Source organism: Schistocerca cancellata, chromosome 4 (assembly GCF_023864275.1).
Source record: "Schistocerca cancellata isolate TAMUIC-IGC-003103 chromosome 4, iqSchCanc2.1, whole genome shotgun sequence".
NCBI classification, from domain to species: Eukaryota; Metazoa; Arthropoda; class Insecta; order Orthoptera; family Acrididae; genus Schistocerca; species Schistocerca cancellata.
The window spans coordinates 551,809,094-551,827,895 of NC_064629.1; the positions used below are offsets into that span (position 1 = coordinate 551,809,094).

Genomic DNA, 18,802 nt, shown 5'->3' on the forward strand with positions numbered 1-18,802 from the left:
CTTCCCAGTCTCACGATGATGTCATCCCCCAGTGGAAATACAACGGTTTTTTTCACTGCATGTCTGAGGTACGGCAAATGTTAAGCTTTACACCTGCTTTCTGCATTGCTCTCCAGGAAACCTGGTTCCCACCAATGCGGACCCCTACCCTCCACTGCTACAGGGGATATTACAGGAACCATAGCGACTATAATCGAGTGTCAGGTGGAGTTTGCGTTTATGTCCTAAAATCTGTCTGTAGTGAAACTGTTCCCCTTCAAACCCCTCTTGAAGCTGTGGCTGTAAGAATAAGGACAACACAGGAAATAACTGACTGCTATGTATATCTTCCTCCAGATGGTGAAGTACCCCTGAATGTATTAGCTGCACTGATTGATCAGCTCCCTAAACCTTTCCTACTTTTGGGATATTTTAATGCCCATAACCCCTTGTGGGGTGGCGCCGTACTAATTGGCCAAGGAAGCGATGTCGAAACTTTACTGTCTCAGTTCGACCTCTGCCTCTTAAAAAACGGTGCTGCCACACATTTCAGTGTGGCTCAACGTAGTTACTCGGCCATTGATTTATCAATTTGCAGTTCAGGACTTCTCCCATCTATCCACTCTAGAGCACATGACAACCTGTGTGGTAGTGACCATTTCCCCATCTTCCTGTCACTACCCCGGCATCAGACCCATGGACGCCTGCCCAGATGGGCTTTAAGCAAGGCAGACTGGGACACTTTCACCTCTGCTGTCACCGTTGAATCTCCCCCATGCGGGAACATCGATGTGAGGGTTGAGCAGATGACTACAACAATTGTTACTGCGGCAGAAAACGGGATCCCTCACTCTTTAGGGTGCTCCCGGCGAAAGACAGTGCCTTGGTGATTGCCGGAAGTTGCTGAGGCAATTACAGAGCGTTGGCGAGCTCTACAGCGACGTAAGCGACATCCTTCCCTAGAGCATCTGATAGCCTTTAAGCGGCTCTGTGCCCGTGTACGCCAGCTTATAAAACGATGGAAACAGGAGTGTTGGGAGAGGTATGTGTCAACCATTGGGTGCCATACGTCACCTTCCCAAGACTGGACGAAGTTCAGACGTCCTTTTAGGTACCAGACTCCAACAGGTGTGTTACCATCAATGGCGTACTATGTACCAATGCAAACACGATTGCCGAGCACTTTGCTGAGCACTGTTCTAGAGCCTCTGCGTCGGACAACCACCCCCCCCCCCCCACCCTAGCCTTTCACACCCACAAACAGCAGATGGAAAGAAAAGTTCTCTCGTTCACTGCACGCCACAGTGGACCCTATAACGCCCCATTTACAGAGTGGGGGCTCCTCAGCAGACTTGCACACTGCCCCGACACAGCTCCTGGGCCAGATCAGATCCACAGTCAGATGATTAAACATCTCTCATCTGACTACAAGCGCCATCTTCTCGTCATCTTCAACCGGATATGGTGCGATGGCGTCTATCCATCGCAATGGCAGGAGAGCACCATCGTTCTGGTGCTCAAACCCGGCAAAAATCCGCTTCATGTGTATAACTATCGGGCCATCAGGCTCACGAACATCGTTTGTAAGCTGCTGGAATGTATGGTGTGTCGGCGATTGGGTTGGATCCTGGAGTCACATGGCCTACTGGCTCCATGTCAGGGCAGCTTCTGCCTGGGGGGCTCTACCACTGATAATTTTGTGTCCCTCGAGTCTGTCATCCAAACAGGCTTTTCCAGATGCCAACACCTTGTTCCCATCTTTTTTGATCTACGCAAAGTGTATGACACCACCTGGCGACATCATATCCTTGCCACATTATACAGGTGGCGTCTCCAAGACCCCAGGACACGTCAGCATCCCAGACAACAAACTTGCCAACAGGCTTGCCAAACAAGCTACGCGGATACCGTTTCTGTAGATAAGCATCCCTGAACCTGACCTGCGTTCTGGCTTACGCCGCAGGGTTTTTAGGCTTTGGGAAAAGGAATGTCATAACAGTACACACAACAAACTGTGTCTCATTAAGGAGACTACGAATGTAAGGAATTCTTCCATGTGGGCCTCTTGCAGGGAATCAGTTGTCCTCTGCTGGCTCCGCATTGGCCACGCTTGGGCGACCCATGGTTACCTCCTGCACCGTGAAGACCCGCCTGAGTGTTGGTGCGGCGCCCGGTTGACAGTAGGCCATATTCTGGTGCGCTGTCCCACTCTGACTGCCCAGCGACGAAATCTTGGGTTACCGGACTCATTGCCGCTAATTTTATCTGACAACGCCTCGTCTGCTGATTTAGTTTTAGGTTTTATTCGTGAGGGTGGGTTTTATAATTTGATCTAACTTTTAGCGCATGCCCTTTGTCCCTCTGTGTCCTCTACCCTAGTGCTTCCAGGGTGGAAAGTGTTGCAGAGTGGCTGGCTTCACCTTTTTTATTCTCATGGTCAGCCAGCCATGGTAATCTGCTTTGTTGTTTTAATCACTTCATCCCATTTCTTGCGCTTCTGTGGTTTTCTTGTCCCCTTTTGTCCATGTACATGTTTGTTGCTCTTCATCATTCTCGTGATTTTTTCCTTTCATTCCGTTTTGGTTTGTCAGTCTTGTTTGTTTTATTCTCACACTTGGGGTATTGTTTTGTTTGGAACAAGGGGCTGATGACCTCGTAGTTTCATCCCTTTTCCTCTCTTTTAATCCAATCAACCAAGCCAACCAACCAGTCACGGGCATTACTCACTTGTGATAAGTTGGGGTATGTTTCTGTTACCATGACGCCCCTTAAGAGCTTAAATGTGGTCCAGGGTATTATATTCCACAGGGACCTTTTTTTGCAGTCTGACGACGAGTTGCGCGCCAATTTAGAGCGGTGAGGTGTTCATCTCGTCCAGCGCGTCCATCAGGTTCCAAGGGATAATCAGGTTGCCACTGGTGCTATCGTCTTGGTCTTCGAGCGTGACATATTGCCCGAGAAGCTCAAGGTGATGATCTACTGCTGTGACGTCAAGCCATATATCCCTCCACTAATGCGGTGCTTTAAGTGCTAGAAGTCTGGTCATACGTCTTCCTGCTGTACTTCCGGCATCACATGTAGAGGTCATGGACGTCTATCACATCCCAATACTCCATGTGCCCCGCCTCCTATTTGTGTCAACTGCGGAGTGCATCTTTCACCTTGCTCGCCAAACTGCAGGATTTTACAGAAAGAGAGTAAAATCACGGAATATAAGACCATGGATCGACTGACCTACACTGAGGCTAAGAGGAAATGTGAGTGCCTAAATCCTGTGGCTGTGACCTCCTCTTACGCCGCCGCTACGAGAACAGTTGTCAGCCCACCAGTTCCTCTAATTCCTGTCGCCTCTCAGAACCAGAAGACTACACCTGCCCTCTTGATGGTGGGGTGCACTTCCCTCCCTGTTGCTCCCGCACCACCTACTTCGGGACCAACACCCCTCCAACCATCAGGGATATCAGTCCCCACTTCTCAGCAGGAGAAGCATAAGTCTTCTTTGGCTCCTCTCGCTAGGAAGGTGTCCCTTGGGTCACTCCCTTCCCAGGTTTCTGCTAGTGGGAAAGATGACACCCGCCAGTGGCTGAAGAGACCAAAATAAGCTGGTCATAGGGCTTCACGCTCATCTTCAGTCCCAGAAAGTGCATCAGTGAATTCCTCCCAGCCAGGGAATCCCAAGGAGCAGCGATAGAAATCCAAAAAGAAAATCCCCAAGACCGAGGGAATTGCAGTGGCACCAACACCACCGCTACCTAAAAGCTCTGCGTCTAAGGATGAGGTGGAGATTCTGGCATCTGCTGAGGACCTAGTTCTCGCCAGACCTTCAGACACAATGGATATAGACTGCTCAGGCAATAAGTCGGTGGCAGCAGGTGACCCTGAGGCGTAAACTGCCTCATTGAATGTTCCATGCCTTCCCATTCTCACAATGACGTGGTCTCCCAGTGGAGTTGCGGCGGTTTTTTCCACCGCCTGGCTGAGGTACGGCAGCTGTTAAGCTTTACACTTGCTTTCTGCGTTCCCTCCAGGAAACCTGGTTCCCGGCAATGTGGACCCCTGCACTCAACTCCCTAAACCTTTTAACGCCCACAACCCCTTGTGGAGTGGCGCTGTGCTTACTAGCTGAGGCAGAGATGTCGTAACTTTACTGTCCCAGTTCGACCTCTGCCTCTTAAATACTGGGGTCGCCACACGTTTCAGTGTGGCACATGGTAGTTACTCGGCCATTTATTTATCAATTTGCATTGCAGGGCTTCTCCCATCTAATCACTGGAGAGCCCATGATGACCTGTGTGGTGGTGACTCCCCTATCTTCCTGTCGCTGCCCCGGCCTCAGGCCCACAAACACCTGCCCAGATGGGCTTTAAACAAGGCGGACTGGGAAGCTTTCACCTCTGCTGTCACCGTTGAATCTCCCCCACATGGTAACATCGATGTGAGGGTTGAGCAGGTGACTAAAAAAATTGTTTCTGCGGCAGTATACGTGATCCCTCGCTCTTTAGGGTGCCCACCGCGAAAGAAAACCCCTTGGTGTTCCCGGAAATCTCTGAAGTAATTAAGGAATGTCGGCTAGCTCTACAGCGACATAAGTGGCACCCTTCCCAGGAGCATGTCATAGCCTTTTAACAGCTCTGTGCCCACGTTCACCAACTTAATGAACGATGGAAGCAGGAGTGTTGGGAGAGATACGTCTCGACCATTGGGTGCTGTATATCACCTTCCCAAGTCTGGGCAAAGATCGAACGTGTTTTCGGATACCAGACCCAAACAGGTGTTCCCGGTGTTAACATAAATGGCATGTTATCTACCTACGCTAACGCGATTGCTGAGCACTTTTCTGAGCACTATTCTCGAGCCTCTGCATCGGAGAATTACCCCCCAGGCTTTTGCACTCTCAAACGGCGGCTGGAAGGGAAAGTGCTCTCGTTCACTACACGCCAAAGTGAATCTTATAACGCCCCATTTACATAGTGGGAGCTTCTCAGTGCCCTTGCACATTGCTCCGACACAGCTCCTGGGCCAGAACGGATCCACAGTCAGATGATTAAACATCTCTCATCTGACTACTAGTGACATCTCCTTCTCATCTTCCACGAGATCTGGTGCAATGGCGTCTTTCCATCGCAATGGCGGGAGAGCACAATCATTCCAGTGCTCAAAACCAGTATAAACCCGCTTGATGTGGATACCTATTAGCCCATCAGCCTCACCAAAGTTCTTTGTATGTTGCTGTAATGTTTGTTGTCTTGACGGTTGGGTTGGGTTCTGGAGTCACGTGGCCTACTGGCTCCATGTCAGGGCGGCTTCTGCCAGGGTCTCTCTACCACTGATAATTGTGCCCCTTGAGTCTGCCATCCAAAAGGCCTTTTACAGATGCCAACACCTGGTCCTTTTTGATTTAAGAAAAGCGTATGACATGACCTGGTGACATCATATCCTTGCCACATTATATGAATGGGGTCTCCGGGGTCAGCTCCTGATTTTCATCCAAAATTTCCTGTTACTTCATACTTCCCATGTCCAAGTTGGCTCCTGCCATAGCTCCCCCCATATCCAGGAGATTGGGGTCCCGCATGGCTCTGTATTGAGTGTATCTTTTTAGTGGCCATTAATGGTCTAGCAGCAGCTGTAGGGCCATCCATCTCACCTTGTCTGTATGCAGGCTTTGCCTGGACGTTTCACATGGCCCTAAGGACTTAGCAAATGGCCCTAAGGACTTAGTCAACGCCGCGGCTCTCCACTGCCACTTCCTCTCAATTCTTGAGATGTGCCGAGGCCATGAAGTGGTTTACACCGATGGCTTAATGGCTGATGATCATGTCGGCTTCGCTTATGTCCATGGAGGACATACTGAGCAGCATTCCTCCCCTGATGGCTGTAGTGTTTTCACTGCCGAGCTGATGGCTGTATCTCGTGCTGTTGAGCACATCAGTTCATGTCCCGGAGAGTCCTTTCTTCTGTGTATTGACTCCTTGAGCAGTCTACAAGCTATCGACCCGTGCTACGCTCGTCATCCTTTGATAGCGACAATCCAGGAGTCCATCTATGCTCTGGAATAGTCCAGTCATTCAGTGGTGTTTGTTGGACCCTAGGTCATGTCGGAATCCCATGCAACGAACTTGCTGACAATTTGGCTAACAGGCTACATGGAAACCGGTTATGGAGATCGGCTTCTCTGCAACTGACCTGCATTCAGTAGTACGCTGCAAGGTTTTTTGGCTTTGGGAGACAGAATTGGATAACCCCAGTATGCACAACAAACTGCTTGCCATTAAGGAGGCTACGTATGTGTGGAAGACCTCTAAACGGGCCTATTGCAGGGAGTCTGTGGTTCTCTGTTGGCTCTGCATTGGCTACACTTGGGTGACACATGGCTACCTCCTGCACCGTGATGACCCACCTCAGTGTCGGTGCGGCGCCCAACTGACAGTGCCCGACATCTTGGTGAGCTGTCCTTCTTTGGCTGCCCTCTGACAGACTCTTAAGTTACAAGATTTGTTGCCATTAATTTTAGCTGACAACGCTTCATCGGCTAATTTAGTTATACGTTTTATATGTGACGATGGGTTTTACCATTCTATATAAGTTTTAGTGTGTGTCCTTTGTCCCTTTGTGTTCTCTGCTGTAATGCTTTTAGGCTGGATGTTTTAATGTGTTGCAGAGTGGCTGGCTTTTCCTTTTTATTCTCGTGGTTGGCCAGCCACGGTCATCTGCTCTCTTGTTTTTATCCCTTCCACCTGTTTCTTGCTTCTCTATGTGGTTTTCATTTCCTGTTTTGCCCATGGTAGTGTTGGCTGTCTTTCTGTCATTCTTCTGGCTCTTCCTTTCACCTGTTATTGTGCTGTATATCTCCTTTCTTTTCTTCTTGCCCTGGTGTTTTGGTGTTTACTGAGAATGAGGGACCAATGACCCTGCAGTTTGGTTCCTTCCCCCCCCCCCCCCTTTCCCCTCTCTTTTAAAAACCAACCAACCAATCAGCTTTCAGTCTTTCAGTGCTTTGGCTACAATCTTTGATACCTCACTTAGATATAGTAGTGTACACTATTTCTCGCAGACAGTGTATGGGGAAGCATGTGGGGCATAGAGGATGGGTATAATTTTCTGTTTTTGTTTCCTGTGGAAGATGTGGTCAATAAGAACTACCATTGGCTGTGGCAATAAATTTTATTGTATCTACCTCTGCTCTAAAATCATCTGTGGACATGAGGATATATTTGAGACGGTGTACTATTGAATGGAAAGCTGCATGTTTGTGAGCTATGGGGTGTTGTGAGCAAGAAGATATTACTGTGTCTGTAGTTGTAGTTTTTCTATAAATTTTGAAATAATGTGCGTGTGTACTGATGTGAGATCTAAGAAGTTTATGGATTTGTTTCCAATCTCCATTGTGAATTGAATATTTTTATGTTGACTGTTTACGTTTTTCAAAAATGTGTTGAGTTGTCTTGTAGTACCAGCCCACATACACAGGACATCATCTACATGTCTAAACCAGTATTTGATATTTGCACTCAAAGGTTCTGTTTTAAGAAAATTTTGTTCAAAATGGTCCATAAATACTTTAGCGAACAGTGGACTAAGATGGAATCCATAGCTAAGCCATCTAATTGTTTATAAAGAGTCCCTTGGAACTGGAAGTAGTTCTGTACCAAGCACGTCTGAGTAGCCAGTCTCAAGTCATTCAATTTCACAGGATTGACACTAGACTTGTGCATTGGCTCTGCAAGAATATCAATGCATTCCACCACTGGTATGTTGGAAAACAAACTGCAGACATCAAAGGATACTAATTCATCACTGTGTGAGACATATAAACCTTTTAGCTTATTTACTAGGTCCACAGAGTTTGAAATACCATGCTTTGATTTGAATTTAGTTTTGCTCTTAAATAGGACATCCAGTTTACTAGCTAGTTTGTAAGATGGAGCAGTGAATGGTGATACAACTGGATGAACAGGAACATCTTATTTATGCAGTTTAGGAAGCCTATACATTCTAGGAGGCACTGGGTTCATATTAGTTAACAGTTTTGCTTCAAACTGAGAGAATATGCTTTTGCATGAATTGATTACACATTTGACATCCTCTTTGAATAATTTAGTAGGGTCTTCAGGAAGGACTTTGAAGCCTGTAGTATTCAGGAAATCATTAACTTTATCCACATAATCACATTTGTTCAAAAGTACAATACTGTTGCCTTTATCAGATTTTGTGGCAATGATGTGTTGGTGTTGTAATTTCTGTTTTAAGGACTTGAGGGTGTGAAAGTCAATAGACTGTGGGATGTTACGAATCTGGTTTCATTTAGTGCATTGGCAACTAAATATTTGCAGTGGTATCTTTCGTCAGAGCATATTCAATATCTATTTTCATAACATCCAGTTGTTTTTCTAATGGAGGGTGTGCAGCAGCATATTTAAAAACTTTCTCAAGCACTTTTTGTTCATTTGGAGACAAAACCAAGTTTGATAGGTTAATTACACATTGGGAAAACTTTTGTTTATAATTTGAGGTTAGAGGTGCACTCACTTTCCTAATCATAGATAATTTCCTGTTCTGCTGCAAAAATATACCGTGAATAAGACCACTTACACTTTGACAAACTTCTTGATCGAATATGTCAAACTCACAGGGGTGTAACTTCAATGTGATTGCCACATGTGTCACTTTTAGATGTGTACACATGTTGTCATGAACACGATACCATTTCTTCATTTCCTCCTCTATTTGTGTGTATCTTGCGACATCAGTGGCTTTATTTGCAGTAGCAGATGTTCCTCTTGACTTTATGGAGACTATTTTGGTGTAATTTTTCATTGAAAAATGTTGTTCTACCAAGAACCGATGGAAGATTCTGTTAACCAGATTCATAATTAATTAGGTAGTAATTTATGTAGTAATCTGTGTGTTATTACACCTTTGCCACCACTACTGCAGTGTGCATCATGCAGTTTAAGTAATGCACTATTTGTCTGCTCCAGGCCCCCACCAGAGGTCACCAATAGTAGTCCAGCATGTCAGTCACCTGCAGCTGAGAGCTAGTGACCTCTGGTGAGCAAATGCTCTTTATAATGTTGTGCACCAGCTCCAGTTGGCAGTCTGTATCCATCAAGTCTATACTCATCACTAGTCTTGTACTTGTCACTAATCTGTATTATTCTACTTAATTTGTGATTTCATACCATAACATAATTAAATAGTTGTTGGTTTTTCATGACTATGTCTTCTATTATGTTACAAGCCACAACACAAGTGGCAACGATCCAAACTTTGTGTGCTCAACTTCAGTATGTTCATGTGCATAACTTCAGTGACTGTTTTCTCTTGTACTCTACCATGGATGCAGTAGTTCTATCACTTCTACAGCAACAGTGATTACTGCTAGCTGCCTTTGACCACTTCATGGCTACATTGACATTACAGGCTCCATCATTTTTTGGTGTACCATCACAGTGTTCTGCCATCCGACCACTCTGCTGCAGGTTGGCAGGCCTCTGATATGTAGCTCCACTTCCACTTTGTTGCACTGTGGGATGGGCTCCACCAACTTTTCATTACATTTTGGGTAATGGTCTTGGCTACTGGTTGTGCTTTGTTTTTGTCATGGCTTCTTCCTCGTTTGTTCTAGTTCTTCTCTTCATTGCCTTCCTTTTTCAGAATGACTTTCTTCACTTTATTGTTCTGTTAGTTGGCCTACTTTTACAGACCCGGCCTCCCTCTCTTCTTTTTATGTCAGTTCAACTGCTTTTCAAGATCCAGCCTTCTTCTCTTTGGTGCTGTGTTGCTTAGACTCATTTTCAGGACCAGCTTTGCTCTGCCTTTCTTTCACATAAAGTTTGTTGTCTTCTTCTCACTGTACGTGAACCCTTCCACTTGCAACTCATGTTCACCTTTTCCTCATGCCACACACTGCCAACTACATGGGCAGGGATGCGTTCCTTCCCCTTCCACCTTATGGAGAGGTTTGTCAGTGCACCCTTCATTGTGTGGATCTATCCTTGACTGCTGTTTTTGGCTTTTATCATTTGAAGCCATGAGGAGGAGGAGGAGGAGGGGGGGAGGGGATGGTCAGCACTGTTGCTCTTCATGGAACACATTGGTGCATGCAACAAGGCTGCCGGGTTAAGAAAAAGCCACTGGAGTCCCAACCAGGAAACATTGATGCAATGGACAACTCTGTTGGCAACAACAACAAGAGCATCATGTGGAACTTCCCTCTGGACCCTCTTACTGTGTACAACATGAGAGAACTGCATATGGACACTGGAGCAGCTGTTTTGTTCCTCACTTCTCAGACATAGGCATGGCTGCCCCCCCACCCCCCCTCCCATTGTTGGCTCCCTTCAATTGCTGTCTGATAAGCTACAGTACACAGCAATTTCCTGATCTTGGTTATGGTCTGCCACAATCTACATTTGTAATCATGCACTAATTTTTTTTTCTCTCTTAGCCGGTATCCATGCTACTTTGGGATAGAATTCTTATCCCCTTTGTTGAATCTTCTTATGCACTTCTGGTCATTTGATGCCCTCCATTTTTCTTTATGTTGTGTATTGTCTATCTACTGCAGTAGTTGTGACTCTCGCGATACTGTCACACTTTTTTTATTGTCAGAGGCCTCCCTTGTACAGATGCCTAGTCATCCTCTGGCATCAGGGATGAAGACACCTGGCAAGGTGTCTCAAGACAAATACCAGCAGTCATAGGCTGTGGGCTAATGAAACATACAGTCCTCTTTGCTCCTGGAATATAAAATGGGGAAATCTTCACAGAAATCAAAGTCTCAGAAGGATAAGCAGAAAAATAAAGTACTTTCTCAGGCTTCACATGTTCCGCGCCCTCCGGCAGTTGAGCCTGTGCACAAGGATGATGGATAATGCGATCAGGTGGACCATGATTTGACAGTGAAGTAATCACACACGTTTTCCATTCGCCACTTTATCAAACCTGACCCCAACACTCCTTCAGTGGAACTGTAACAGCTACTATTGCCATTTGACTGAACTCCATCATTTAATGGCTATTTACTCTGTAATTGGCATAGTGCTTCAGGAAACACAGTTTACAGCAACACACCTCCCTGCTCTGAAAAACTACAAACCCTACTGTTCCAATCAGATTAATGTTGAGAGAGTGTCCTATGGGTTCTGTACCCTCATATGCTCTGATATTTTCAGCAAGCAGGTGCCCCTTACCACTACGTTAGACGCCGTGGCCATTAATGTCTACCTGTTAGTTCGGATGACAATACGTAATGTTTATCTGCCCCCAGATGGACCTTTCTGCTTTTAGGCTTAGTGGACCAGCTACCTCCCAACACCACCTTTCAGAATTAGATGTCTGCCTACTCAGCACTGGAGCTGGAATCCCTGTCAGTGTGGCCCACAGAATGTTTTCCGCTATTGATCTTGCATTTTGCAGCCCAAGTATATTACTCCTCATTCAGTGGTGTTTGCATGGCGATCTTTGTGACAGTGACCATTTTCCTATCGTTCTCTTCCTCTCCACTCACAGACATTTGGAACGTGCTCCAAGTTGGTCATTCCAGAAAACTGATGGGCAGGCTTTTTCCTCTACAGCCACTTTTGCAAGCCAGTCATGTGATGGATCTCAACAAAATGGTACAGGATACTATTGATACTATTACTCATGCTACATCAGTAATGATACCCTACTCTTCTGGTTCATCTCGACAAGCACCGGTGATACATTGTTCTCAGCTATCAGGGAATGCCTCAGTCCATTTCAATGGCACAAGCACCATCCCTCTATGGATAATTTAATAGCATTCAAGAGACTCTGGGCAGAAGTGCAGTTTTTAATAAAGAAAAGGAAGCAGGAGTGTTGGGAGCAATGTGTGATCACACAGCCCATCGTCACAAGTATGAACTAAACTCCACCACATTTGTGGCCATCCACCACCCCCACAGCACTTACCGATTGTTTTGCAGCACACTTCACTGAAATGTCTGCTTACAGTAATTACCAACCTCATTTACTGACCCGGAAACACCTTATTGAGCACTACTTGCTGTCTTATCATGTACATGGCTCTCTATCATATAATGCCACTTTTGGTAAATGGGAGCTTCACAGTGCATTGGCGAAGTATCAAGATACGGCCCCTGCACCTGGCAAAATCCACAACTAAATGCTCAAACATCTTTGTGCTGACAAAATGAAACATATTCTCGGGCTTTTTAATCGCATTTGGTGGGAGGGAGTATTTCACTTTGAATGGCAGGAAGGTATTATTATTCCTGTCCTGAAACTTCGAAAGGACTGACATATTTTAAGTAACTACCAGCCAATGTCTTTGACGAAGGGGCTGTGTAAGCTATTTGAACGAATGATCAGCCGTCATTTTTGTTGATGCCTTGAAGGGAGGGCATATATCACAATTCAAAAGTGGGTTTTGGGCTTTCCAGTCCACCACAGGATCACCTGGTTCATTTGAATCTGCAGTGTGCAATGCATCACACATTGCCAACATCTGGTTGCTATGTTTCTTGACCTACAGAGGGCATACGATACTACCTGGTGACATCACATTGTATCTACATACCTGAATGGCATTTATGGGGCAGTTTACCCATTTTTATCCAGAATTTCCTATCTCCCTGACTGTTTCAGGTCCAGTAGGTTCAACTATCATAAACCATTATGTACAGGAAACTGGAGTCCCATAGGGATTGGTTCTGAGTGTAATGCTGTCAGCTATCACCATCGATGGTATCGAAAATGTAGTGGGCCCTACAGTCTCTTCATCACTATATGTGGATGATCTTTGCCTGTATCATGCTTCTTACATCACTGTGCACCAACTTCAGCGGCTGTCTTGAGAGTCCGTGATTGGGCCCTGAATCACAGCTATGAGTTTTCTCCTTCAAAAGCATGAGTTATGCATTTTTATCCACTCTGGACTGTGCACCCACACCCACAAATTTATCTTGATGACCAGTTACTTGAAGTCATTGAAACTTTCCAATTCTTAGGTATTTTTATATGTCAACAAGCCAGCTTAGCTGTTGCATATTCACTGGCTCAAGGCAACTTGCATTAAGAAGCTGAAGCTGAATGCACTCCATTTTCTTAGTCACCTCTTGTGGGGTGCGGACAGCACAGTTCTTCTGATATTTTACAAAGCTCTGATTTTGTCCCACTTGGACTATGGATGTGTTGCCTATGGGTCAGCTGCACCATTTGTACTGAACTTACTGGACCCTGTTCACCACACTGGAGTGTGGATGACAATGGGTGACCCCTGCATGAGCCCTGTTGACACCCTCCCAGTGGAAGCCAGTGTCCCACCACTGCGGGTTAGACAACAGCAGTTTCTGGCAAGATACGCAGTCACAATCTGTCAGATGCTGACTCATCCATGTCACTCAACTCTGTTCCATGACCAACAGTTCAGACTGTTTGTGGGCTTCACCCAAAACTGGGTAGACCAGCTGGGTTCTGACTCGTCTACTGAAGGACCTCCAACATCCTTGGTTAGTCTGTGTTCCTAGAGCTCCCTCTTGACACATCCTGTGGTCTGTACCCTGTCCTGTGATATGAATGAACCTCCTTTGCAGCCCCAAGATATATCCTGATCTTACCCTTCTCCAACACCTGTTTCTTTTGATCCTCCAGGATTATTCTGATTTGGTATGCATGTACACAGATGGATCAAAAGTCAACAACAGGGTCAGTTACGCTTTTGCTCATGCAAGGGGACTTGAGAAGCACACCCTGCTGAGTGCCTGTGGTGTATATACTACAGAATTGGTTGCAGTAGATCAAATCCCAGGCCACAACAGACTTTCTGATCTGTAACGATCTGTGAGTAGCTTAAAAGACATAACCCTGTGCTATACCAAAAATCTTTTGGTTGCCAACATCCAGGACCTACTGGTACACCTCTACAGCTCTGGAAAGATAATGACCTTCATCTGGACACTGAGCCACATAGGCATTCCAGCAAATGACTTGCCGACTGTCTAGCTAAAGAGGTGACTTCAGGAAACTAACTTGACATCGAGAATTGGAATGGCAGGCTACTATGACCCGAAAAGAGTTGAAAGCAATTAAAGGGTCTACTACGGTGTGACATACATCTTTCCAGGCCTCTCGAAAAGGTGCCATTGTGTTGTGCTGACAATGCATTGGCCACACGATACTCACCCATGAGTTCCTTTTGCATTTGGAGGATCCTCCTCAGTGTGGTTGTGGGGGGTCTACTGACGATAGCACATGTTCTTGTTGAGTGCGCCCTGCTGGCTGATCTGTGGCATGCTCTCAGCTTGCCTATCTTGCTACCTCAGATGCTTTTGGATGATGAGACAGCCACTACCAAAGTTTGCATTTCCTGAGGGGGAGTGGATTTTACATTAAACTATAACACTCCTCCACTTCCATTTTTAGGGGCAGTTGTGGAGGAGAGGGGAGGGGGAGCCTCGCTCTGTGACCACAGTTTACTTTCTTCCCCCCTCACCTTGTTGTGCCTTTAGACTCTCTTGTACAAGATGCTGCCTGGGTTATCTCTGTTTTCTTTTACCTATTGTGTTACATCTAGTGTCATGCCCATTTAAACTCTTTGACTTGCTTATATAGTTGGAGTCGCCAAGTCCCCATTTTTGTCACTTTTTATCATGTTAGATGTTTCTCTCATGATAATGAGGGACTGATGACCCAGTAGTTAAGTCCCTTTAACCACATAATAATAATAATAATAATAATAATAATAATAATAATAATGGAGTCTCCATAATGCTGTCAATAGGTATCAAAACAGAAACATTAATACTGAATCTGAATTCTGAGTTGTTCTGTTAAAGTAGTAAGGCCTAACTATTCCTAGAGACTTAGATGGAATTTTGAGGCCCTACATTTAGCAGTGTTACTGGCTGAAATTCCGTGAATGACACAAAATTATTAGATAATGTAAGACTTATTGACATGTTCCTAAAAACTAAGGCTATAGTTCGTGTGGAGTGGGCTGCATTATAACTGTATGAATTGTGTCGTGTCAGTATCCAACAACTAATTTTTTAGGGTTTAAAAATTACTCTATGATACTTGTAAACATTGCTGCCACAATGTAATGTTATGAAGGAATGTTAAAATACACAATAGCTTCATACCTACTTTTCTAGTATAAGTATTCATTCATTTGACTGAACTGAAATAAAATTATTCTGTTAGAGTGTTCAGCTGTAGGAAAGGATGATTTCACAAAGAAAAGGAGTTACCTACGAGTCTTGGGTGTTAGGATACTGATACTGAATTTACAATTTATTGTACACATGGAAAGAATGTTCAGCTTCATGGATGCTGAATTCATATATGATGTTTAATTTGGGATGTAATTGTAAAATTTTAATTAATAGACATGTGCTATTCTAGTATGTGGGGGGGGGGGGGGGGAGGTGCTGTGTGGAAGGGTGCGTTTGCAGCACATGCAGTTGTGTATGTGATTTATTATGATCTGTCTTGAATTTTCCATTGGTGTGTAATTCTCATGTTTCATTTTTTCAGATGGCAACAGTAGGACAAAAATACTTATTATTCCAGAGACATTTAAAATCTTCAAAACACTGTTTTGGCATGCATTTGTACTTACGGTCAGCACATAAAGGAGCAAAACCTTTTCATGACATTCCAGGTCCAGTCAGATTACCATTGTGGGGAAACTTGCTTCATTATAAGCTGGGTACGTAATTAAACTGTGCTGTAATGACAAAAACAGAGCAGACTGTGTGTATCAATTGTGACAAGAATGTTTTTGTGAGATTTTGATAGTGCTGTGACAATGAAAAATTGAAACAATGTAGTAAATTGTATGGGATTCATTGAGGTTGTGTACTAAACGTAGACATATAAATTTCAGCTTGAGTGTTATTTATAGATGTATGAGTTTCAACTTAATGTCAATTAGTATGGACATCTTTAATGCTATGGATGCCAAGGCAGAAAGATAATTTTTATTATCGATATCAGATGCAGAAATAAGTAGTAGATTACATTCAGAAGAAACAGTATCTTGAATTTTTGAGTTTATCAGATATTTGACAAACTTCAGACTTTACTGGTCCAGAATGTCATTGAGCTACACACATTAAAATCTCCTGTGGGACACCAGGAGATGAATAAATACCTTTTGTAGTACATCACTTGCAGCTACTGAAAACAAAAACTGGATTACATATGAAGCATGATGATCATAGATGTCAGAGTGCTTTCATGTTATGGGAGGTATTGTCATTATTGAGAAGAGTTTTAAGAAAATAAAAAAAAATTGTATTCACATCAATCAGAGATTAATTAATTAATTTATTTTATCCATCTTTCAGCATTAACATGCAGTCGATGTCATCAGAAGAATTACAGCTATTTGTACATTATGTTTCGTATAACAAAATATTACACAGTAAAAAATATAGCTGATTGTACCCTATTAGCTTATAGCTGCCTCTGCACCCATATCCATACGTAACAGTAAGCCTTAATTTATCAATAAATTGGGTCATCTTTACATCTATTCTGAAATTCTTCTATACTATAGAAAGTATCCACACTTTGGTTTTAGTTTTGAAAATATCCAGTGAAACCAAGTGAGAGTGTATGGGTAAAGTGTTGAATAATTTTATGTCTATGTATTCATAGCTAGATTGGGTTTTCTTAAGCCTGGTTGTGGGTGTATCAATCATGTTTGTTTGTTGAGTATTGTTTTGTTGAACAGATTTCCTTATGGTGTAGTGGTTTAAGTTTTCTTTTATGTTTAATAGGTAACAATATATGTGAAGAGATGGGACTGTGAGAATTTTTAAGTCTTTAAAATAAGGTCTACATGAGGTCTTGTTGTCAGTGATTCCATAAAGACGTCAAATTGCTTTTTTCTGCCAAGTGAAAATTATTTTGGTTCCTGGGGAGTTACCCCATAAAAGAATGCCATATTGTAGATGGTAGTGAAAGAAGGCATAGTATGAATGAAGTAATAAATCTTGTGTAACACAGGTGTGGTTTGGCTAGTAGGTAGATAACTCATGTTAACTTTCGACATGCATAATCTGTATGTGTGTCCCAAGTTAATTTCGAGTCAACGTGTATTCCTTGTAGCTTAACAGATGATAACTGTTTGATAGACTGAAGATTATCTTCACAGTCTTTTCATGTTTCACAGTTAACTCATTAGTTTTAAAACTGGTATTACGTAATTTGAGACATTCTTCACTTTCCTCCTTCAATTTGTTTATATCCTTTCCAGAATTAGCTAATGTTGTGTCATCAGCATAGAGGATAGATTTACAGGGTAGGTTCCTCAGAAAGTCATTTACAAATAATATAAATAGTAGAGGGCCAAGCACTGGGTCCTGAGGAACAGCTCGTTTTATACTTACAGTCTGTGACTTTCGGCCATTATGATTTCTATTGCTGAGGTATGATTCAATTAGTGAGAGTTCCAAGTGTTTGATTCCATAGCAACGCAGTTTATCTAATAATAATTTGTGGTTAACTGAGTCGAAAATCTTACTCAAGTCAATTAAAATGGCTTAGCAGATAATTCTGACTCAAATGAGCGTAGTACAAAAGAGATACGGTTTGCTTTGACTGTTGATAAGTTTGACCTAAATCCATATTGAGAATCATTTAGTATATTGTTGTATGATAGGTGTATGCATATTTGCTAAAGTATACAATATTCTATTATTTTTGAGAGAATAGGCACAAGTGAAATTGGTCTATAATGATTGATACAGGATTTGTCACCCTTTTCGTAAAATGGTGTTAACACTGTCTTTTTGAGACATTCTGGAACTGTCCACCAGAGAGCATCCAGTTTATCTGTATGCAAAGAGGATATGGTATGAAATCTACAATTTTTAATCATAAAGTTTTACAGGCCATAAACATCTTCAGATTTGGAGTATCATAATTTAGAGGTTGCTTTAATTATATCAATTACTTGTACTTCTCTCCATTTACAGGCTGACACTATGTTTGTAATGTTTTGTTGAAAATTTCCACCAGATATAGGGTCAGAAATAGGTGTATGTGTAGAATTGGAATTCTGGTTGCCCTGAGTTGAGAGGCTAAGATTGGCAGAGTTGACAAAAAAGTGATTGAAATCAACAGTGATGTTAGCAGCATTTGTGTTGTCTTTATAGTTTATATCCATACCTAGCTCTGCTTTTATTACTTTCCATGCAGCCTTACATTTATTGTGTGATTTTTTAATGAAATCACCATTTGCCTTACACTTGGCTATTTTAATTTCAGATCTGTATTTTCTTTTCAGGTTTTTGTAAGTTTCTTTATCTACTGCTCCCTTTTTGACCTTATCGTGACAAGTAATTACCAATAGTCTCAGTTTTTGTAATTGAAGTGAAACCAGTTCTGTAAAGTTGAGTGGCTAGGCTTCCTAACTTTTTTTGTTTTGTTTCTTATCTAGTGGACAGCATGTATGGAAGATTTCAGAAATGATTTTGAGGAATGTGCTGACTTCATCCACATTTCTGGAGGAATGTATAATAGGATTCCAATCTATAGACTTAAGTTCTTCTCTATACTTGCTGATATTTCTATCTGTAAATAGTCTCACAAACTGAGTTTGTTCCTGGTCTTCTTTTGGTTTTTCTGTAATTATTTTCACCCATATACCTCTGTGGTCCGACAGGTAATCGACATTAAATAAGCCTAGCTCAAATTCACATTTGTTATTAGATTGTCAAGACAGAAGACGTGCCTTGTAGGACTATCATTAGCACAAAAGAGATTATAGGATCTTAAGATATTTACTACATTAACATTTATGGCTGTCATTTTCCTAATGTCTATG

The 18,802-nt window shown here is 43.1% G+C and overlaps 1 protein-coding gene across 4 annotated transcripts in view; it reads left to right on the plus strand.

Annotated features, from left to right (window-relative positions):
* Window positions 1-18,802, plus strand: part of LOC126185173 (probable cytochrome P450 CYP44) — a 244,453-nt gene that overhangs the window by 16,256 nt on the left and 209,395 nt on the right. For all 4 annotated transcript variants that reach the window (XM_049928016.1, XM_049928018.1, XM_049928019.1 and 1 more), the window contains exon 2: window positions 15,502-15,676. In XM_049928016.1, coding sequence (XP_049783973.1) covers window positions 15,502-15,676 — 175 coding nt within the window. The remainder of the gene's footprint in view (window positions 1-15,501; window positions 15,677-18,802) is intronic.